This window comes from Solea solea, chromosome 17 (assembly GCF_958295425.1).
Source record: "Solea solea chromosome 17, fSolSol10.1, whole genome shotgun sequence".
In the NCBI taxonomy this organism is placed as follows: Eukaryota; Metazoa; Chordata; class Actinopteri; order Pleuronectiformes; family Soleidae; genus Solea; species Solea solea.
The window spans coordinates 7,904,361-7,928,170 of NC_081150.1; the positions used below are offsets into that span (position 1 = coordinate 7,904,361).

At 40.9% G+C, this 23,810-nt stretch overlaps 1 protein-coding gene across 3 annotated transcripts; it reads left to right on the top strand.

Moving 5' to 3' along the window:
- Nucleotides 1–647: 647 nt before the first annotated feature.
- Nucleotides 648–23,529, top strand: ppp2r5cb (protein phosphatase 2, regulatory subunit B', gamma b). Of its 3 annotated transcripts, none has more exons than XM_058613842.1 (16): nucleotides 648–768; nucleotides 1,249–1,308; nucleotides 2,676–2,841; nucleotides 14,961–15,160; nucleotides 16,743–16,853; nucleotides 16,962–17,054; nucleotides 17,153–17,283; nucleotides 17,387–17,446; nucleotides 17,576–17,684; nucleotides 17,787–17,840; nucleotides 18,153–18,323; nucleotides 18,431–18,558; nucleotides 18,679–18,780; nucleotides 18,990–19,062; nucleotides 19,412–19,528; nucleotides 20,573–23,529. In XM_058613842.1, exons 1-16 carry the CDS (start codon nucleotides 742–744, stop codon nucleotides 20,705–20,707), a joined length of 1,737 nt encoding a protein of 578 aa, XP_058469825.1. In that variant the 5' UTR covers nucleotides 648–741; the 3' UTR covers nucleotides 20,708–23,529. The 3 variants fall into 3 exon arrangements, with proteins under 3 accessions (XP_058469825.1, XP_058469826.1, XP_058469827.1); XM_058613843.1 differs by having other exon boundaries at nucleotides 2,679–2,841; XM_058613844.1 differs by lacking the exons at nucleotides 648–768; nucleotides 1,249–1,308; nucleotides 2,676–2,841 and adding an exon at nucleotides 10,021–10,215.
- Nucleotides 23,530–23,810: the final 281 nt, after the last annotated feature.

Here is a 23,810-nt window from a genome sequence, read left to right on the forward strand (position 1 = left end):
TCTGCTTTCTGACAGTTTGCACTGGGTCTCATGTTGCACTGATGTTTGTTTTAAATTATATTCACTCTGTTGTGAATCATTATTTTCTATTTTATTTCCCTTATATTATTTATCTCTCTCTCTCTCTCTCTCTCTCTATATATATATATATATATGTGCACCATATTATATTGCTTCAGATAATTCATACCAAGCACATTTCTTTTCTATATATTTAATGATAAATGTTTTTTATTTGACCTGTTGCTAATATTGTGTTTTGATAAAAGTATTTTTGGTTTTCTACTCCTGAGTGTTCCTGGGTGTAGTTCTGAAGGAGCAAATACAACTGAATTTTCCATGTCTTTTAATATTACATTACATGTCATTTAGCAGACGCTTTTATCCAAAGCGATTTACAATAGAATTGAGTACAATCGGCCAGGGCTGGAGTCGAACTTGCGACCATTGCGACCATGATGTCGCACACAGGGTTACCGGTCTTAACCACTGAACCACTCCATCTAATATTGTAGTAATGCCTTCCGCCAGCAGGGGGCTCCCACTCTCCTTTACACTACACAACCTGTCACTGCTATGGATGGTCAGTGTGAGGCGCTGCAGTCAGCTGACCTACAGCCAGCAAATCACAGCGCGAGGACAGACTGAACCGCCTTGCAGTGTGAGTGTGGTACCCGAGAGTTGTCAAGGTTTTGGTTGTGGAGTATTCGGGAGGGGAGCAAGGGCGGCTACGGTTGTACAATGCCTAATAAAACGAAAAAGGAAAAGGTGAGTTTGAATTTTGTTCCGAGTTTTTGAGTGTATTAATATGTAAGCCGGCCTCGCGAGGGAACATTTAGCTCATAGTAGCGATGTGTGTCCCATCATATTTACGCTAGCCGACCAGCAAGCATCAGCTAGCCGCAACCCTCTGTCAGCATGTTAGTACTTTGTACATTCCGTCCGCTTATGTTGATAATGCATAGTTATTCAGATTATTTCCCACACAGCGTATGTGTATTGAGGTGTAAATGTAAGCACTTTTGTATCTTTTTATAGCAGAAATCCGTTGTCGCGTAAATGGTATTGGCAGGGAAGAAACGTCATCGAGCGAGCAGATTTATCAGGGAGAGGTGTGAGAGACTGGGTGGGCAGGCATGCTATATTTAGCCAGGACTTTGCACAGCGGTGTATACTTATAGACTCCCTGTTGATGTTGTCAACCTTCTTATGTGTATGACACTTAAGTACTGAAACTTTTAATTTCAGGACTCTTCTAAGTCTGCCAAAGTGGGCAAGAGTGGAGGACAGGAGAATGCAGAACATGAGGTGAGACTCTTCCCGCGTCACACTGGGCCAATCCTTTAATGCCACTGATATTGCATTGTCACTGGTTGACAGTGGAGTGTATTATCAGTGAGACAATTAATCCACACGGCCAGTCCTTGCATTATCAGCATGTGTTGCAGTCTTGGGATGTGAATTAAGAGACCCTTATTAACCCCCATTAATTAATTATGAAAACATTTGCCACACAATGTGTTCCTCCCCGGTTGTCCATGTGAATATATTATTTGGGAAGCTTTGGATGTGAATTCCTGTCCACCTCTTGCTTGGTAATAATCATGCATGGTGTGTGTCCGCAGCCATGTAGCAGATCTACTAATACAAAAGCTTTGTGTCAAAATTTAAATTGTTGGCCTCAGAGCTGCTGTCATTCCTCACATGCACATCTGTTGCATGTAAGTGAAGTGAGATTGAAGGCTTATTTGTCTTGTCTCAGTGAGAAGCATCTGTGAGGAATTGCACTCAGAGTTAAGCCCTATCTTTTATTACATTAGAATGTAATCTAGATCATAACTGAGGCCAGCTCAGTCTTGTTTCCCATTGTTCACGACAGCTTGCTAGTGGCCCAGCCTCTAACCTCCTGTCCTGCATTGAACACTGTGTCCAGCTTTAGCTGAGGCTTTCATGAATTTGATGAAGCTGCTGTGAATTTGGTAAGAAAAGCTTTCTGCCTTCAGGTGTGTGCTGGTGAATGGGCACCAACAGGCAGGTGGGACCAGCTCACTTTTAAATTATATCCAGCCTTACAAACCTGTTTTCTTTAACAGGTGCGTGGCTTGATCTGTACAGCCATATTCATTTTTTAATCTTATAGTTAAATATAGTATCTGTACATTGGGTGACAGAAGATGGAGAATAAAGAACTGTCTCATAGAGGACTGTGACAATCAGTCACTCATTTTCTACCTCTTTATCCTCCACATGAGGGTTGTGAGGGGCACTAGTGCCAATCCCACACTGGAAAGGGTCACCAGTTCATCACAGGGCCACATATAGAGATAACCATCCATCCACTCTCACACTCTTGGTCAATTTAGAGTGTGAGAACATGCAAACTCCATATGCAGAAAGACCCTTGTTTTTCCGACCGGGTCGCAGACCTGGGTCTTCTTTCTGCAAAGGCAAGAGTGCTAACCACTACACCAACTGTGTGGCCTGAAATGGTGACACACTGTATGTAATTGAAAATATCTGTCAAGCATTTGGCAGCCAAACTGCTTGGCTGGTGGCTACATGCAGACAGTTGCATTAGATTCCTGCAGAGGCAGTCTTTCACACTGTGTGCACATTTGACTGGCATGCGCTTGCTCTTACCTCACTGTCATTAATGTGCATTTCTCCTGTTACAGCAGAGCTCAAACAGGAAGACCAGTAACAGTGTTCCTCCCACCACTCAGCTGCTAAAGGGGAAACAGCCTGGTTCCCAGACGCCTGTCAAAAAGGACAAGAGGCAGAGCTCCTCTCGCTTCAGCTTGAGCAACAACAGAGAGCTGCAGAAATTGCCTGCTTTTAAAGGTATTTACCTGCACAGCTACCTGATCATATGATGAACTAAATACCCAGCCACTGTAAAACTATGCCCAACTGTTTTGCATAAGCATCAGAAGTTGTTACCAATTTTAGATAAGTCAGTAAAACTCAAAGTTTCTTCTTGAGTGTAATATGTACACAATCTCGACTAACACAGTTACATTTAGTGCAAGCTTCACAGACTACCAGACACTCTGATTCTGACAGTATGATTTTGTGCAAAGTCGAGCTACAGTTGTAGGCCGACTGCCTTTCAGCTTGTTAGTATGAGGTGGTTTCCAGTTTAGCTGGTGCCTAATTGCTTGTATGTCGAGTGCCATTCAGAGTCCTCCTACCATCCATTAAGTTTAACATAGTCAGTTCTTTAAGCTGACCGAGCATACAGTCGGTCTCCTCATTAGTCAAGCAAATGTACCGGCCTGGATTCTCAATTTTTGCCACTGTTTCTTTAGTGCACCAGCTTCATCTACTGTTTCTTCTTATTATTCTGTTATGTAGGGGTGTAAGCAAGGGTGTGGGAACTGTGACGCATGCACAGAGACCCCAGGCCATCTTAAGTCCGATTGGTTCGACTAATTGTATACATGCACTAGTAATTAGACTTCCAGCCACAGTATCTGGGTGTGTTCGTCCGACTTTGAGAAATTCAATTCAGTACTATTTCATCTGGACTAACATGTTAACATGTATTGTATATGGTGTTCATTGGATTATCCAGAATTTTTTCTAATGTCTTGGAAAAAAAACTATTGAATAATTAACTCTGTGAACATCCCTGACTGCACCGCCCTTTTAATACTAAGCCTAGCATGACATTATGCAATACACGGAAACAAATAGAGGATGTACATGGCATGGACTTTGTGCTGGATTTAACCCAAGTGTCTATATTTAGTGGTAATCCAGAGATAAAGCTTTAATTCCTTGGTCCCTGTGTTTCAGGCTGCTGTTAGTGACCAGACAAGCTGTGTCTCTTCCTCTTTCTTGTCTTTCTCTTGGTGAGGAAAAATGAATGGATCTTTGCAAATGAATATTGATATTTACTTTGATGTCTAAGCTCTGTGTCAGCAAAGCACCAGATGGAAAAGCAAGGACTGGACACTGACACTAGCCCTCTGGGCATATTGTCTATGCATGATTGTGGGCGTGCATGCACGAGTACACACAGCAATGCTGTCCATTGCTTTGTCCCAGCTAGTTGTCTAACCTTAGTGGTGGACTGAAAACACACTGCTATGACTACATTATGGGGATAAGTACATTAAAAAATAAGGGCATTAAGGGACCGTGCACATGAAAACAACTTCAGGAGAATCCGCTTATTTGTCTAGAGTGTGAAAATGATGTCCTTTTGCGTTGCGGTTCACTTTTGTGTTCTTTGTCGTTGTCTTCCTATTCTTGTGTTTAGAGTTTGTGTTTATTTATTACATTTTTCACTATTTTCATCCCTTGGTCCGGCTTGGATCATGTATTTTGTATACTAACTTTATTTGAAAAACGGTTTGTACAAAGCACACACTGCCGTATGTGCACTTCGGCTTCTCTGCTTTGTGGATAAAGACGTCTCTTGAAACAACGCCTTGTTTATGGCAAACTTTGTAAGAACGACAAAGAAAAAGATTGTATAGATCAAGTTCTGTTTCTGTGGGCATAATATCTAAGATTGAAAGGAGTCAGCTGTTGCAAAAAAGTTGTTCATTGATGCTAAATACATAACTATAAAAATGAGCAACAGTCAGAGGATATGAAGAAAAAAACAACCTGAGGCAATTTTCACATTGATCATAAGTTAAAAATGCCTAATGACTTTACATTTTAACACATGAGGTGTTGTTTGATATCTACAGAGAATACACATATACATTTGTGAGATACAAACTCATGATACCACCTGGATTAAGTTACCCTTTTTCAAGACAGCCTATGTCATAGTGTTTCTCAGTAATTCACTTGTTATACTTGCCACTCCTTGACCCCCCTCTTCCTGCTCTCTCTCTCTCTCTCTCTCTCTCTCTCTCTCTCTCTCTCTCTCTCTCTCTTAATTAAAATAAAACAATAATGTTTATTCATTTGAAAGTTGGGTAGATAATATCATCCTGTGACAGCCAATCTCCATTGCCACTGTGTCTGTTCATGGTCACTGTCTTTCTCAGTGACAGAGGTCATATAATCACTGTATGTGTATTTAGAGCTGAATGTCATTTGTGTATGGCTGTGGTTCCTGAGTTGGTAGTTTTTCTATCAGAGGACCAGTGGTTGAAAGTGAGCTTCTTCAGTCTGCAGGATGAACAGCATGTAGAACTCCAAATTGCCCTAGAAGTGGACAAGTGATAGAGAGGCGCTATATATGGAACTGCTCACTAGCAAAGGGTGCGTGCTAAAATTACATTTCTCTTGTCGTCATACCAGTCCGACACAGTGTAACTTGTCAATAAATTCCACAAAAAGAAGAATGTGTTGCACTCAACTCAATGGAGGACGTTCAGCATTCCATGTTGTTTCTTTTTGGCATGTGGCTATGATAACGCAGCAGTTTTCCCTACTGTTGCACACAAGTCACGGTTCTGTGTTGATAATTCAACAGATTGCAGTGTTCCAAGCTCCACCCTGTAGAACCCTTACCACTGTGTTTGGTGCATGAATGAAGGGTGCCAAAACTGGGATGTTACAAATTGGATATTGGATATCAGTGTTTTTTAGTGGCAATGCAAATAATTACAGTATGTAACGTACCGAACTGAAATGAACTGTACAGCTGTACTGGAAATGGGGCTTTAGTGTCATATGGTAAAATAGAGTCACAAATAGAGTCTCAAGGCAACAGCTGTTGTTGTGCACCATTTGTTTACCGGTCGTTTCTACGATTATAATTAAAGGAAACGAAAAGTTGTTCACTCAACCATAAACTATACCCGCTTCCTCATTGTGGTTAGCTATTACACTATGGCGTAACTTTATTTCTGATAAGGGCTGCTCACCTCACACACCCCAATGAGGACTTTGATAACATTCTGCAAAACATTATCCCACAGTGGCTCAGTAGATGTTACCATCACTCAGCCCTGTCCAAACAGGCTCCTTGCTTGGGCTGTTTTCATTCCAGGCATGTTCACCACCTCGCGATGGAAACACATGTCCATGAGCATGTCCTGCAGAGCCACAAAAATCTGACCAGAAACAGGCCTTTCCATCAATTCACTCCTAAAACCCTGCTCTTTGTATGGCATTCCAACTTTTCAGTATCTTAGCAGTAACTGTTTTGTTACTTTCTGTTATAGGCTGTTTGCTGAAGATATAAGGCCTGAATAAGTAAAGAAGATAATGATGAAGAGTTATTTGTTTTTTTATTTTACAAAAGTTGTTACCTCTGGATGGTTTCTCTTTTTAATTTCGAGCTGTCCTGCATGAAGTATCTGACACACTGGGTTTGTCGACATCTGCTGGTTTGTCGACATTGTCCCTCAACAAAGCCAATATCTTCAAATTCAAAATCTACTGTATTATTAACTGTGCTTCATATTGTAACTGTGACTCCCTCCATTTATAGCAGGTAAAATGCTTTTAAAAACATGAAACTCGAGGGGATGCGTCATAATATTGCAGGGTAATCGATGTAGTGTTTTTTTGTCATGGAGTTGTTTGGTATGCATGAGGATGAGACTTTGGCTTCAAGAAGTTGTTATCTAACGGAAGAGAATCTGCATGTACCATATCTGTGGATGTCATTTGGAGTATTACTAAAGCTTTCACGAAACAATCTCAGTTACCTCACCCAATGCATAAACAGTACACACAATATTGAGAGCTTGTTTGTTGAGGACGCATGTGGACACAGTCTTGAGCATGCAAGAATCTGTCCTCACCATGGATCTGGGCAGTGTTTTTTTTTTTTTACACCAATCATAGCTGGTACATTAATTTATTTGCAGCCACCGTCGCAATATTAACTTTGTTTGCAAAACAGTTTTTCTAATGGTTAAAATCTTTATTCATGTTATAGCATCATGTGTAGAGCTTTGATTCATTCAGCTTTCTTTGCTTTTTTTTTTGGACTCTCTCTGTCACTTGCACACACACACACACACACACACACACATACGATCACGTTGACATCAGACACATCTGAACAGGCAGACTCATTAAAGACATTATTTATTTTTGTGAACAGACATGGCGTCAGTGTGAATTAGAATATTTGAATAGAGGGTGTGGAAAGCCAGATCTCATCTCGAGACATGTGCAGGACACCCTTTGATGCCAGGTGTGAACACTCACACTTGGTGCTGTATACATGCAATCGGATCACTGGGGACGGATGTTAATACCAGGTCTGAACGGGAAGGATTTCCTTTGCCACTCCTGCAGGTGGTAGAGGAAAAGACTCCCACATCTTGAGAGAGGGAATGACTTCCCTGAGCGACTGTCTCACATGAAAACACACAAAGAAATCCCACTCCCTGACTGTAATCAGGACCTTGAGTGCCTAGCGCAGATGTTTGACTTGATTGTGATCTCACACAAGATACAAGAGAAAAAGATGTACGGCAAATGCTACTGAGTGCCTGTGCAAAAACAACATTCAAATGGATAAAAAAAAGATATCTGTCCTCTGACTTTGGGGCATTAAAAATGCATTGTTGATGAATGTTTTATTGGTGAGCTTAAATGCACAAGACCATTTTTATGTAGCAATAATACATTTTCTCAGGCACAGAAAACAGAACCGATGTCGGAGCAATAATTTAGCCTCGCGCCTGTTTTAATACTGGATGTCGTTTACCACCACTGTTGCAGAGGAATATAACATGATTTTTGTCTGTCATCATTATAGATGATGACAGACAGGTTACATATCTCATATGTATTTTTGAGTTAAATTCTGAATCTGCTGCCAAGAACCTGTTTACCTTTCATATTTTCAAATCTGGTGTGAAAGTAATAGACACCGTAATACTCAGCTTGACATTTCCATTAGATTTGATCATTTTCTATATCAAGTGTCAGACTAAGCACATAATTGAGCATTAATGCAAGACACAGATAGAGCTTTTTCTGTCATTGAAAGCTCCTTAAGGGTAATGGTAGTTTTCAGCTTGTATCCTCAGCTATGCTGATTGATCCGTTTCCCCAAATAGATTCAAGCCTTAAGCGTGTGTTACACAGAGGGCCATGACACTGAAAATCAGCAGACTTTGAAATGGAACCACACCACTTTGAATTTTAGGCTGGCCTGCTCCCACAATGAGGAATATAGTGAAAGCCCAGCCATAGTCAAGCACACTGTCCCCATCCAGTGCAGACTCATGATGCCTCACAGGTTCATTCTCTTTCTCCTGCCAGAAATAGCACAGACACAACGAAAAGCACAAGCCTGATGAATGCATGTGCCAGAGGAGCATTTGGAGACTTGTTTGTAACAAGCGGTCGTATTTAGCGTTATCTTGTCTTCGTCTGAACAACAGATCTTTAGATTGCAGTTTGCCTCATGATGAGTCAACAGAACAGCAAGAAAGAGGCTTTTATATTCTCCGATTCGGCCCTGCTGTTGAAACACACCATTACTGTATATAGTATGCAGTATAAAGAGCAGCCAGACTTAATGTTAAGAGTTCTTTTGCTCTGCTCAATTGTCTTTTGGGTACAAGAAGAGCATTAAATTGGGGATAGACTATTGATAGGTTAGAAAATCAAACATCTTGCTGACAGGTAGTGGAAATGGCTTTTTCCAATTCAGCAAAAGTATGTAAGAGTTAGGTGTAAAACTGACAGAAGTGGATATGCTTATTAAAATGTACCAAAACAAAACATCGCCACATTTAAAAATAGAGAATTATGAATTGGACTTTTTATATGGAACACACTATACCTTAATGTCTTTTTTTAAACTGTATGAGACATAATAAATCAAGACATGTACATGTCACTGTTGTCTAATTAAAATGAATGCTCATTCTAATTTTGAAAGTATACACCTCTTTAGACATGTCACCTTTGTGGGGTTTTGTTTGATACCAGTTGGAGAAACAAAAATCAAAAGTTGAATCATTGCACCAACACACTAACTGGGCATTACACATGCACACAGTGTGATGACACGTACACATAGGGATTGGGGTTGATATATTGTACACCGTATGTTACACTGTATATTATACTGTATGTTACAGTGCAAATGCTCACACTGTGACTCAACCTTACTACTGAGGATGCACAGATTTGTTTTAGAGTGTAATGTCTGACTGGTTCAAGAATTAACTTGTTTCTGCACATGTCATGTCATATCTGTATTTGAAGGGCTCAGGGTAATTGCAAATAGTTTGATATTATTATTGTCTGTTTCTTGCACAGCTTCATAGTGCAGTGATATGTCCCCACTGCTGTTGAGACGGAGAGTGTGCTGCTCACTACATGTCCACATCCTGTGCTGCTCACATTAAGACTTCCTGCCTTCCTGTTTCTCTGTCACATACACCTGGGCTCGGGCTGGGCTCCTCAAGAGCCATCTGTCACGCAAAAACAGACACACACTGTCACCACACATACAGGCAGATGCACAAGTGCCAAGGGCTTTTATCTGACTAGCGGCGTTAACGCTGCCACTCGTCTTTTCTCATAAGACATAGCATTTGGCTGTTCTTAGAAGTGTTTTATATTCAACAAGAATCATGTTTGAACTTGCCTTGCCTTTGCCTTGAATATTAATACTTTTGGTTACATGTGTAATCTTTAGTGGATTCAGTCTATTTGCTGTTGCTTAATAAGTGCTGACAATTTTAATTTTACTTGTGGTTTTGGGGGTTGATTTTGTGTCTGTAGCCTGTAAATGAGAAGTGTCACTGTACTTGTGATGTGATTCTTGCAAGCACCCGGCATATTGGATAGGACTGTGTGTTTCCTGGTTTTATTCTTGTTTTCATATACATTTCTAAGCAGGCTGAAGTGAAATCAGACCTGTGGTTTGTTGTAAAACTCATGGCAGATGTAGCTTCTGATGCTCCAATCACAGTCAGAGTCCCACCCCTTTTCCCTTCAGCCCGCCAGCCGATTGCTTCCCTCATGTTTATTTATTTTGACCGACGGCTCATGTGACTGCAGCCAGCCAACCGGGCTGCTGCAGTGGGGGATGACATCACTAACTAGCTGGTTCCCTCCAGCAGCAGGGGAGATTCATTTTCTGCTCTGAGTGTTCGTGCTAAAATGGAGGCTGGCTCCTCGTCTTAGCCTAGGCTGGCTTCTTCCCCCATATCTCCTGCCTCTGCTCACTGATGTTGGCATGTTCTAGAACTGCCACTGGGATGGTTCTGGATGTATCCAGCACCAATGGACCTTTCCAGCCTGTGGATCTCATGCATTTTAGAGGTGAGAATAGTCAGTGTACCTCCTCCTCTGCTCTGTTTTCTTGGGTTTCAGGGGGCAATAAGCAAGAATGTTGTTTTCATTCAGCTAACTGCAGCTGCTAGTTTGGACTTTATCGGCGGAAATGTCTTTTCTAAAAGTTACTGTAAGAGATTGACGACATTATTTTTGGAGGAGGAAGCAATGGATTGTGTTTGTGTGTCAACAAGGAAGGGTGATGAAGGTTTCTGTCAAGACATTGCATCTTAAGCTTCAGTGTGGGAGGGAGGCTGAGAGTGTACTACTTTACAGTCCCCCATCCCCCATCATGACTGCTTATGTCATGGTCTGTATCTGTAAGTTGAACTGTGCTGCATGCTGTTGCTGCATCTCCAGCAGACTTTAATCCAACACCTACACTGAGTTGACTCTAAATGAAATGCCGGTGCCTTTGAATGTGTCACAGTGTAACACATTCAAGGCTAATGTGTGCAGAGAGACTAGTATATGAAGTCTGCAGTAGCACAGCACGTCTCTTAATATTTTAGGCCTCTTCAGAAACTCTAGTGCTGTTGTGTAACATGAGCCACTAACTGGACCTCTCAGCTCTCAGGGAATGATGAGATGAGAGATGCTCTCTGTTGGGCTGGACCCATATTCCAGATTGTGAGAAACTGGTGCATATCTTCCAAATACACGTGCACATTGATGAGTTTTCCTGATCCTGTGTGCCAAATACTTTTGCAGATACTTTTTGTACCTTTTTGAGTTGCCTGAGCCCTGAAAACTTGACTCACTTAAAAACTGCTTCATGGTTTTACAGATAGCTGGAGAGGACGACATGATACATAAGTTAATGCTCTAATGTGCATGAGTGCGGAGCTCAGAAACATAAATCAAAGTCCAGAAGGAGGTGTTTTAAAAGAAGAAGTTTAAAATAAGAGTTTCAGGGGAATTGTAAAGTAGTACAAGTGTTATTAGGAAGAAAAATAAGGGTATGACATGAACAGGTCACACAGAGAGAGCAGAATTTTGTGCTGTGTGTTAAATACCTGCAGTGCTACTGTGACTCACTGCTGTGGAGGTGTAGGGAAAGTCTGTCTGATGATGATGATGATAATAGCCCAGAGTCAGATTCTAGTCTGTGTGGGAGTTTGCACTACCTACAGTTTGTTCTGGATGTCTAGCTATCAACCAACTTCCCCCAGTGCCAATTCATTACCTTCACCAGCAAGGTTATGTTTTCATTTCAGTTTGTTTGTTTGTCTGTCTCAGATAGGGTGGTTTAAGTGTTTGCAGAGGTCTATGCTCTTGGAGCACTGTGGTTATAATTTTGACGGATGCAAAAGACGTCCATTCAAAAGATTTCTTCACAGAAAAAACAAAAAAAGGAGTCATAAGTACAGATTTGTTGTTTCTGTGTTCACTGTTTCTTACCCTGATGGTTTTGAATACATCTTCAGGCTTAAACAGTGTCTCATAATTTTAGAAGATCAGAAAAATGATGGCTACAAAATGTTTCCTTGCCAGGAAACCTTAGGCTATTGTTTGTTTAGAGGAGTGTGCATGCACATGCAAGTCTTATGATGGTCAGCTTGTGCAGGGTTTTATGTATGCATCCATTCCTTTAAAGACACACACATACCTTGAAACTACTCTGTAGGTTTGCTAACTTCTGCATAATTTGTTTTAGGGCTGCAACAATGAATTGATTACTAAATGAATAGTAAACTATTTTGGATTTTTTTATAGATTAAACAAATTCAAATTTTTCCAACTTCACAAATTTGAACATTTTCTGGTTTGCTTGCATCATATAACAAAGAAATCATTCAAATATTTTTGGTTTGTGGACAAAAGCAAGATTTTTGAGAACATCATCATTTCAAGGTTTTGGAAACAGTTATCAACCTTTTCATCAGTTGTGAAAATCAGTTGTGCAGCCCTAGTATGTTTGTGGTTAAAGTGTGTGATGAATCTGGTGATACTTGCAGTCATATGATGTAAAACAACCATTTTGTTTTTATTGTCTACTGTTGTGTCCTCCCATAACATACATATATTAGTGTTTGCATCAGGAAAACAGAATTACCTTCATGCATCATGACACTGGAAGCTGAGTTTCACCTTGGTGTGCTTCTGTCACTGTGACCTCTGAATAATACCTCTGAATAACAAAGAAAACCTCTATAACTAACTAATACCTGATAGCTGTGATTGATAACGGTGGGTAAATGATTGATTGTGACATGATTTCGTTAGAGCACAGTCTCTTAACTTTGACTTGTTTATAAATTCCTGTCTCAGTTTGGCTCTCATGTCTCCTGGTTACAGCTGTTGGGCTCAGCAAATCAGCAGCATATGATTGGGCTGTAACAGCAGCCTGCATGCATCTGTAAAGAGCAGCAAGCAGTTACCCTCTTGTCCAAAAGTCCTATCTGTATTCATGGTCACCATGGTGACATACAGGGCACATGCTGATCGTTAATGAGATGTGATGAGACTGAATCATAAATCAAAGGGTGTGACAGACAAATTAATGCTGCCACATAGGTAGGTTTTAATAGGATGACATTTTGTTATAAGTCACTAATCCCCACCGAGGGTGATAATGAATGAGCACCACAGCATCTGTCTTGGTTTCAGGGCTCTTTGTGTAACCTGGGAATGTGATCATCTGCTGCAAATTGATTTAGCAGGAGAGGCTGTTGTTTCTCTGTTGCTTCCAAACAGCTTCCTGCATTTTATTAACTTGAAAGCAGAATTGTACAAGAAGTACCTACAATTACACTTTATCCAGGACTCTGCTGTAGGGATGTAACGATTACCGGTATGACGATAAACCGCGGTAAAATTCCCGACGGTTAGTACTACCGTTTCAAATTTTAATTATCGTGAAAACCGTGATTGATTACCGCAACTGATTACCGAAAAACTCACAGTGATACTGCTCTTTTCCTGGAGAAGCAGCAGCACCTGAACGGCAGCAGCACCTGAGCGGCACTCGCTCAGAAGCGGGCGCGCATGCGCAGTTTCCACTGTCTGTCCAGCGACAACACGGCTGAAGCCACCTGCGCTCCAGAGATCCCCCCCCCCAGTAATAAAACAAGATCAGAGGTCTGGGCATATTTTGTATTTTTAAAGGATGTTGACGGTAAAATAATTGAAGACAATCAACCCTTGTGCAGAGAATGCAAAAGGGGGCCATCTCCGTGACCACCACCCACAACTTTTCAGCGAGTGTAATGTAAGTCAACAAAAACGGGATTTCAGGATAGTGGGAAACGTCATGGTTTGTCTGTAAAACGTTCCTATTTTCTCAATAAAGGAAACCTAAGTTAAGTGTTACCTAACGTTACTCCTGTAAAAATACAGCATCAGCGAAAGCGAGTAGTGTGTGCAGACGACACGTACCGTAGCAGACCAAAATGTGTTTGTTTCTGTGTTTTTTTAATTTTATTTTTATGCTGTGCACGACTGCTGCTACTTAATTATTATCCGAGGACCTGTGTGTGTGTGTGTGTGTGTGCGCGTGCGTGTCAGTCAGTCAGTCAGATGATAATTAATAATAATTGCTTCAATTACAATAGGTCCTTGCACACTGTGTGAGTGCTCGGTCCCTAATAATAATAATAATCATCATATAATAAAACTTTGTTAAAAGATTTCAGTGTGTGTATTCAGTACTTTTTGAACATTTTGAACACATCTAACAATACCGTGATAATATTGATAACCGTGATAATTTTGGTCACAATAACCGTGATATGAAATTTTCATATCGTTACATCTCTACTCTGCTGCCTGAGAACTGAGAGTGTAAATTTGTTGGTTGTTGACAAATCCCCGCAATAGCTACTGCTTAGGTTTTAGCATGGTTATTAAATAGTTAGGGAAGCACTTTAGCCGAATGACTTGTGTGTCTGTCTGACATTTTGATTTAAAAACCCTTCAGGTCCTCTGAGAAAAGTAAAAATATTGATTCTGGAGTTAAAGCTTACTTTCTCATGTAATAACTGGTTTATTCCATTTATTCTATTTTGTGTTGAGTGAGTGTGCTTTTTTGTCATTTGTGCCTTGTGATTTATTTGATGCAGCAGTTGTGTGGTGATGACGCATTCACACTGACATGAAGCCACGGTTTGCTCATTGACAATCATGACACAAACACAATGATTTTGAAATTGCAGGTTAATGGTTGTGCACAGGCAGGTGTGGCCGTGTAATGCTCAAGGCTTACTGAGAGCCTAATGCATCATTTATGCAGTGGTGACACTGTCGTCGGAAAGGCTGAATTATTGATATATGAAGTCTTTAAATTAAGTCTCTGTGTGTCACCACATGAACTCTTCTGATGTAAAAATACACTTGGAATCTAGAAACTTTGGTGCAAGTGATCAGATACAAGCATACAACTCCCTCATATACAGCAGTGATTGCGTAAGTGCTAAAAGTGTGGCAACTTCTTTCACGTCTTTCAGTAACGTTTCCGTTATGACTAATATTTACCTTTTCCTGTGTCATTTGGTCTAGTTTTGAATGACTGAATCTCCCCAGTCTCTCAGTTAAGGATAAAACAATTTATGTTCCTTTAAAAATGAAGGGTGATCTCTGAAACAATCTCTTTATTGCACATGTTTATCAATTGCTGCTCAGTTTGTTCCTTTATTGCTAAAGAGAATTAACACTCGTTTTATTGTAATAAGAAGAGATCCTCACCCAAAAGGACTCTTATTTATTGCCACTTTCCTACCATTTCTGTCTCACAGATGTCCCCCCCGCAGAGCAGGAGAAGCTGTTCATCCAGAAGTTGCGGCAGTGCTGCGTCCTCTTCGATTTTGTGTCCGACCCTCTAAGCGACCTGAAATGGAAGGAGGTGAAACGGGCAGCCCTGAGCGAGATGGTGGAGTACATCACCCACAACAGGAACGTAATCACAGAACCCATCTACCCAGAGGTGGTTCACGTGGTGAGTATTAGAATAAAATAAATCAGTGAGTTACTTTTTCCGTTCTATGTCATATTGAATACAGCTCACTAGGATGGTGAGCTTCATGCCAAGTGGGGCGTCATTTTGTTTTTGGTTCCTCACTGGGTCATAGGAAACTCATAAGCCTCACTTATGATGCAAATGAGCAATTTGATTTATTTCTCTGAAGAGGTCACTTAGTAGTTTTTATTATTATTGTTATTGACACTCTTGTGTCTGCCCCTGTAGAGCCTGTCCATTGAATGGTGCTACAGTCAGTATGGCTCTGTCACTGACTTCATGGTATATTTATTACATGTATTCCCTCTGAGGTTGTGGCCTGGGTGTGTTCGTGGTGCCAGGTTTGCTTTCCCAAGCCAAACTGAAAGGCCTTTGATGTTAATCAAAGGCCTTGTGCATCAATGCCGCATGGTAAACTGCAGATGATCAAGGTGCAAATTTCCCTCCATCCTCCTCATCATGGCTTTATTTGATCATAGCTGCCGAAAATGCGACTGTGCTGCCAAATCAGCATGAAAATATACTCTTACTCCTTGGCAGCCCTCCTTTCCACTGCCCTCTTAAAGACAAGTACAGTTTGTAGTTCACCGACAGCTTTTATCATCAAAGTGAGGCGATTCACAACAATCTCCTTCATAGCCACAAAGACTGATTGTGATGTTAAGGCTTTATTATTTATTATTTTTTCCATTCTTTCAGCGCTTGTTTGATGCTTCCCCATTTACTGAATGGAACTCAGAGCAAAAGGCTCTTACAATAAAGTAGCACAAGAGGGAATAATTCATCTAAGTTTCAGTGTGTTCTTTTTTTCACAGAAAGTGCAACATTGTAACATTTTGAAGGCATATTTGTATGTTGACGTGTGTATTTATTAGTCTAATTTCAGACAATTAATGTGTCGGTTTGGTTTCCAAACGTCCATGTTTCATTATATCAGCTGTCAGACGTGTGTTTTCGAAGCAAACATTCTGTCAGTGGTTGTTGGGAGTAGCGGCAGGAGGTAACAGTTACTAGGGTTCGATCATCACAACTGTTCCTTCTCACCCCGGCTTAAGTGCAGCATAACAAATGATCATAGATCAATGCACAACGTGAGTAAACAATGGTTCATAAAAACACACTAATGATGCTCAGTCAACCAAGAAGAAAGAAACGACCAATGTCCACTTACTTCCTCTATGTATATTTATACTGCAAAGGCTGCCAGACCTAAAGTTTGAGATGCTTTTCTTCAATGGTATGTTATTCCGATGTAATTTACAGCACCCTCTGGAATCTAATTTTCTTTATTTTGACCTATTTACTGTCTTTGGCGTTAGTAAACTGAACACTGAATTCTTTGTTATTTAATGTCAGACTCATGCTGGACTATAATAATTGGAAGCATGGTCAAATCACCTGGTGATTCCAAATTATTTCATTATGATCTTGTATACATACAGTATATTGTGTAGTCAAAGAGGAGGATTGAATCTTAAATAATGTGTGTCTGTAGTTTAAAAATGGCCCCACAAATCATTGATTTAATCGTTCTTCAACCTTTCTCTGTTTTTTCCCACAGTTTTCTGTGAATATGTTTAGAACATTGCCGCCGTCATCAAACCCCACAGGTGCCGAGTTCGACCCAGAGGAAGACGAGCCAACGTTAGAAGCTGCATGGCCACATCTGCAGGTAACACATTATTAAATTAGAATAATGGTTTACACTGCTAACTAGTGAGAACTAAATCCATTCATTTGCTACTTTTCAAGCATTGAATATCTTTTCTTTTCCCCTCAGCTTGTCTATGAATTCTTCTTAAGGTTCTTAGAGTCTCCAGACTTTCAACCAAACATAGCCAAAAAGTATATTGACCAGAAGTTTGTAATGCAGGTGAGCACATCACGACCAACAATTATTATTTGTGTGTAATGTTTTTTTCTTTGCTGCATCAGTGTATAAGTAACTTTAATTACATTTTTTTTGTGCAGCTCTTAGATCTGTTTGACAGTGAAGACCCCAGGGAAAGAGATTTTTTAAAAACCACTCTGCATCGCATCTATGGCAAGTTCCTGGGCCTGCGAGCGTACATTAGGAAACATATTAACAACATATTTTATAGGTGAGCATAAAATATGGAGTGTATGAGTTGTATGAGACACATCGGTGGCATGTACTGTATGTTTTGTTTTTTTGTTGTAAACACCATGTTTCTGGTTTGTCAGGTTCGTTTACGAGACTGAACATCATAATGGAATAGCAGAATTACTGGAAATATTAGGCAGGTAAGATAACATTGTAGTTTTCGTTCATTTCCAGTAATGCTCATAATGATAACCTCCACAATAGCTCCTGTGTCAGTTTGAGTACAATTTATGCACTCAAGTCCTTTATGACCGCCTTTCTTCTTGCAGCATAATCAATGGATTTGCATTACCACTGAAAGAAGAGCACAAGATATTCCTACTGAAAGTTCTGCTGCCTTTACACAAAGTCAAGTCTCTTAGTGTATATCACCCACAGGTAACTATATTGTTCTGCTCTGCCATGAACAAGACATCACAACAGCAGAGTTTATACTGTAGTGATACATGGAATTCATATCTTCGCGTCTTTCACCCTCAGCTGGCCTACTGTGTGGTACAGTTCTTAGAGAAGGATAGCACCCTCACAGAACCGGTGAGATTTAACGTCGTTATGTTGTTAATATTGTTGATTGAATTATCCTTGTCAATGTCACGTTTCCACTCATTAGTTTCCTGTACATGCAAAGTTGTAATGAGATTTGTCCGGCTTCACATGAACAGTGTTATTTGTCAAAACACACATACTAAAATCACTGTATACACAGCTGTCTGTGCTTTCTCTGTTACTCTGTTGCGACTGTGGTGTGCGTGTGTGCTATCTGTTAAGACCACAATTGTTGGACAGCTGATCTGTCCAAACGTTCTTGATTCACGATGTTTTCTCTCTGTGTGTGCGTGCGTGTAGACAGTGATGGCTTTGTTAAAGTACTGGCCAAAGACTCACAGTCCAAAAGAGGTTATGTTCCTAAATGAACTGGAGGAGATCCTGGACGTCATTGAACCATCAGAGTTTGTTAAAGTCATGGAACCTCTCTTCAGACAGATGGCCAAGTGTGTGTCCAGCCCGCACTTTCAGGTCTGACATGCGTCGTTCTGAGACAGTCATGTGTTTCCGTGCTGGATACATTACGGTTCTTTCCGTCTAACGTTTTGTGCATCTGTAACCATGAACGTGTCGTATAGGTGGCAGAGCGAGCGCTTTACTACTGGAACAATGAGTACATCATGAGCCTGATCAGTGACAACGCTGCCAAGATCCTGCCAATCATGTTCCCGGCCCTCTACCGTAACTCCAAGACCCACTGGAACAAGTGAGTCACTCCACTGGCTTTGGCCCCGCGTCAGCCTCAGTGTTTCTGTCTGACGATGGGTTGTGACGATCGCGGAGTACGTAAACTAAGAGACTTGTGGTCACCTCTGTGCGTCTGTAGGACAATCCATGGGCTGATCTACAATGCGCTGAAGCTCTTCATGGAGATGAACCAAAAGCTGTTTGATGACTGCACCCAACAATTCAGGGCTGAGAAAAGCAAGTAAGTCACAAGTGAAAGGTTGTGTTTGACATGGTCTTGAAAACATCATGCAAACATCATTATAAATTGAAGGAAATGACTCACCACAAGACTGAACCACAGCTTCTGAAAGCCTTTGAACGTTACAGATCTGTCATGTCGGTGTACAATGAGCACATTTTTCCTGTTGACGTTGTCTCTAATAGTATGTATGTGGTTTGTTGCCTCAGAGAGAAAGCCAAATGGAAAGAGAGAGAAGATGCATGGCTGAAGATTGAGAATCTGGCAAAGTCAAACCCACAGGTGAGGAAAAGCCCAGAAGGCCTGAGTAACTGTAATCTTCAGACATGGATAATTTGTGTTGTTATGTCTGTTATTAAAATTAGCCGAGTTGTGACTGAGTGCTCGACCAATGTTTATCACAGCTTTTGTGACTTCACTAGATCTCTATCTTACCAAAACATGCCAAGTTAAAGAATGAGACGGAGACCTCTTTATATGTACATGTCAGCATGAGAGGAGAGCTCATTGAGTTCCCACGGTTTTGAATGTGAAAATAAAACTTAACTTGCAATAGATGATAAGACAAAAAAGAACTTGCATGGCGGGTCTCTTCTCTTCTAACTTTGCCCTCTCTCTTCTCTCTGTGTAGTTTGTGGTCTATGTGGACTCAGTGGGCTCAGGCAGTCCAATGGACATGGAGACAGACGGGCCAATGCTGGACGATGTCAACAAGCTAAAGAAAGCAGTAGCGGAGGAAGCAATACAGGTGAGTGTTGGTGTGTCCGTGTGTGCTGTAGCAGTGAAAATGTAGAAAATGTGATTATTATACAAGATTTATTAGAATATTAGATGTATGTATTTCTTTTCATTCTTTTATCTGTCCAAGAGCACAGTTCCCGCCATGATTGTCTCTCCTGAACCGGTTCTCTGGTGTTATATTAGAAGTAAAACAGCCATCACAATAATTTAACACATTACTTTTGAGAGCAGTAATAAGAATACATGGAAGTAGAGCTGTTAATAGGGTTGTTTTTGTTGTTGTCCTAAGTCTAAGCACAGAGGATGTCACATTGTGTACAAATAAAATTGATTTGATATGAACTGGCGACTACCACAGCACAGCTATCCTTATATCTTCCCATATTTCTGCTTTAGCTGAAACACTTGTCAGTTGGTGGGCAAATATTATTAACGAAAATAACTATAATTGCACATTATTTTTACTTTATAAACACAATGACTACTTGTTCAAAAAGATAACAAGGCATCCCACACTTCTGGAAAACACGCAGACTTTTCTCTACTGAAACCTGGCTCACTCACACATTTTCAGGTAATTTTAACTTGCACAGAGAAAAACTTGTCTCCTCCATGCCATGAATAATTTCTTTTGTTGAGATGACTAAGAGTTGTGGGTCATGTGATTCACAAAGTATCATCCCAGATATCTCCTGCCTCTTAAGTGAAGCAGAGGTCAACAACCATGAGAGTTTTAAAGCTTAAACTAATTTGTATGCCATTTTTCTGTTTTGAATGTTCGTGCTGCAGAATAAGGTTTACTCATATTGGCAACTTTGCTTTGCACATGCAACCTTATTGCAATGTGTGGACCAGACTCTTTTTTTTTTTTTTTGTTGTTAAAAGTGTGAGAGCAGGGTGAGAAGACAGATGTGTTTTATTAGTGTTGGATTTCAGATGTGAAACAATGCGAGAGATAAATGTCCCACATGTTTCTCATGGCAGACAGAGGTTCAAATATCCATGAAGTGTGTGTTGTTGGTGAACCCTTCTTATCCCTGCATGTGTCTAGATCCAAAAAGATCAGAGAAGAGAGCGCCCTCTCGTGCGAAGGAAATCTGAGCTCCCCAAGGACATCTGCACCGTCACAGCCCTGGAGCTGCACCGGAGAGCCGAGGAAATGCTGACGACGCATGACAGCCACTAAGAGACCATCCTCAGATCCACCCGTAAACCAGCAGCAGCAGCAACAAAAGTGTCCACAGAGGAACCACAGGCCCACAGAGGCCCGCACAACAACAGGCATCTGGTATCTCAGTCCAGTCCAGCACAACACAGAACTGAACCGTCTCAGCTCCACCTGACACAGATAATGTGTAAAGCTGCACATCAAAGCCTGGCTCAACTTTTTGGACCATAGGTGCTCAGCACTCACTGATTCCCCTCCTCCCTCTTGTTACCTCCCACCTGATAGTTGTCCAGCAGAGACATCTGTGGTGCTGGACACTCCTGCATGACCATGACATGCACCATGAACTTAACCCAAGATACTGTGTTGTTATCTGGTGTTTCTCTATCCCTGTCCTCTCCACTTGTTCTGTTTTTGGGGTGCTGTGCTGCCCCCTTCTGGTCATTTCTCTCAGGTGTTTTGTTCTGTGTGTGAGTGAATGTGTGTGTGTGTCTTTTCTTCTGGCCTCTTCTTTCTAGATGTCAGGTGCTTGTTCAAATATGAGCCCCTCTGCAGAGGTCGTCTTTGGTTTAAGTTAAAAAAAACAAAAAAAAAACGTCAATTGATGAGAACTTACCAGTTCTTTTTCCTACAATGCTCTTCTTAAGAGTCCTACACACTTGCCATCTGTGTAGCTCTTCTGTGTGGCATTTTCTATTGTGTTTCACTTCATATTCAATTTGCTGAAGAAGATTCATTGACTATTCTGTTAAAGCAGGACAGGGTCACCAGGGATTCACCAGCAGAGTGTGTCCGGATTCAAAGTGTTCATTAAACTCTGCTGGCATGACAGACGTAGGAAACTTGTTTGGTGCCAACATCTTTCATTAAATGATTTCCTTCCCTACTTTTATTTGTGTAGGCAATAAGTTAACAAAGGTTGCTGCATCTCATTTTCATATTTGTCTGTTGGATGAGGCCCAGTTTGCTGCAACGGTCACATGAGAGCAGATTATGGGATTTATTTTTGTGGTGCCCCCCCCCTTCACACCCAGCTATCGCAGGAGTATGTATAACATTGTCATTAACATTCAGTACAAGTCACTGTCGTTCATGTGAGGCTTAGGAGACGTCAGAAATTGTCCGTCATGCTTGTCTGCGATTTTACACAAAGTTGCCGCGTGTTGCCGTGTGACGGGGCAGATCATGTGCTGTGATGGTGATCCATTTTTTTCCCCTACTCTTCTCTAGCAAGACCCTTTTATTTATGAGACACTTGTTCGATATTAGACCGTATCAACTGGGAGGTGTGTTTGGTTTAAGACGTCAAACATAAGCCTTTCTATTCATAGTGCCTTTAATAGTCTAAGGGGATATTTGCTCAACTGAGAATCGAGTAGCACGCCAGATTATAAAAAAAAACAAGTTATGTTTTGTTTGTTTTTTAGGAGAAAAAGAAAAACACAAGATCAAATATGTCTGTACTCGGCACACCTCTGGCCCCTTGGGCTCCAGCACATGCCTTGTTTAAGCTGCAAAGTTCAGTTTGTAGGTGAGAAGTTGGTGAGGAGAAGCAGAGTGGTCGCCCCCCCCCCACCCCAAACCACTTCAGCAATGAAGCACTTCCTGATAAAACTTGAAAGAAAATAGAAACACAAACTGAAAACAACAACAAACTAGTAAAAAGAACTGAATTCTGTGATGCTGTCTGTCTTGGTGTGTGGGCTCACCACCCCTGGGTGCCCATCGATAAGAGTTAGCCTCCACAGGAGAGGACATTGCCTCCTGTCGTAACTTTATCCCTGCTGTCCCATTCCGTTTTTTTTTTTTTTTAAATTTGTACCATTGATTGACTCCTTTCTCTCTTTCTCCTTCCCTCTTCCCATGAAAAGCAGACTACTCGTCTCTGTAGGGCTCCTTAATTGGACCTCTGTTGGTTTCTGTCTGCTTCTAGATGCTTGCAAGTTCCTTTTGTCGTGGTTTTAATCCTCCTTTGCCTGCAGAACCTCTTGTCAGTGTTTCAACTGAATGTGCAAATTGTAAATAATACTGCAGTCATGTTGTTCCTTTCTCTCCCACGTTTGTCTCGAAGAACAACACTTACCAAAGGCTTTCACAAAAACCTCACGCTCCTTCACCTTCTGGTGTTACAGTGGATGTGATGAAGGAAAATCTGTGTCCACTGATTGTTAATGGTCATTGCAGTGAAGCAGCAGCACAGTGTTAAAGCATATTTGTACTTCTGCATCCAATCAATGCAGCATAGCCCACATACGAGCCTATACTGTAGCCTGGTGACAAGCTCACAATAATGTAGACTACTTGTGTAGGCTTGGTGTCGATCCTATGCACAAGTATAACCAGGCTTCAAATGTCCCATTGGTGACTGTTGTTCTTGAAATGGCTTTAATATTGGCTTCTTTGGAGCTCTCGTCCTTTTTACATAAGCTTTGTTTTCTTTTTCCTCGGAAAAGAATGATTATTGCAAGTGTCCTTTAGTGTACACCTCGTAATTAAATGGCTTCATCTAATATTGTACATATAATGTACTTAAATTTTGTGTTATAACTATTATTAAATGGTAGAGTTCATATTTTGTACAAAATATGTGTACAGAATAAAGAGGTCGTTAGCGACCGCAGACAGTTGTATGTGGCACAGATTTCAACACGTGGGCTATTTACGTTTAGGAACCATATATATATATAGTTTTTTATCTACTGTAATCCAACATCATTTTTTTCCCCTCTGTCAAACATGTGTTGAGATCCTACATACATAAGCTTTTGGTGTGTGCTTTTATCCAAATCTCCAGTGGTGTACATCTATATTCAGCAAATAAAGAGAACATGTGAGTTTTATATTTTCATCCTATAAAAAAAACCAAAAAAAACTTGTGCGAGTCATTGTTAGATGAATTCAAGGTGTTTGTGTTTTTTTGTCCTTGCAGTGAATTCGGTGTCCAACTCAGTGGCTTTGTCAGGTTAGCGTTGACATGCTTCTGTGTCAGAAGAGGGAAGGAGGTGATGTAGGAAAGCAACAATCAGAGTAATGATGGTACTTGCACCCTATTCAGTCAGTCGGTGTCTGTTGTGTTAGTGGCAGTAAACTGATAATCGTGCATGCTATTGGAGACAAATAA

Coding starts and splice junctions, on each gene's coding strand:
- ppp2r5cb (XM_058613842.1), top strand. CDS start 742: ATGCCTAATAAAACGAAAAAGGAAAAG. Junction 17,055..17,152: donor ACCAGAAGTTTGTAATGCAG/GTGAGCACATCA, acceptor TTTTTTGTGCAG/CTCTTAGATCTGTTTGACAG. Junction 17,841..18,152: donor ATAGCACCCTCACAGAACCG/GTGAGATTTAAC, acceptor GCGTGCGTGTAG/ACAGTGATGGCTTTGTTAAA.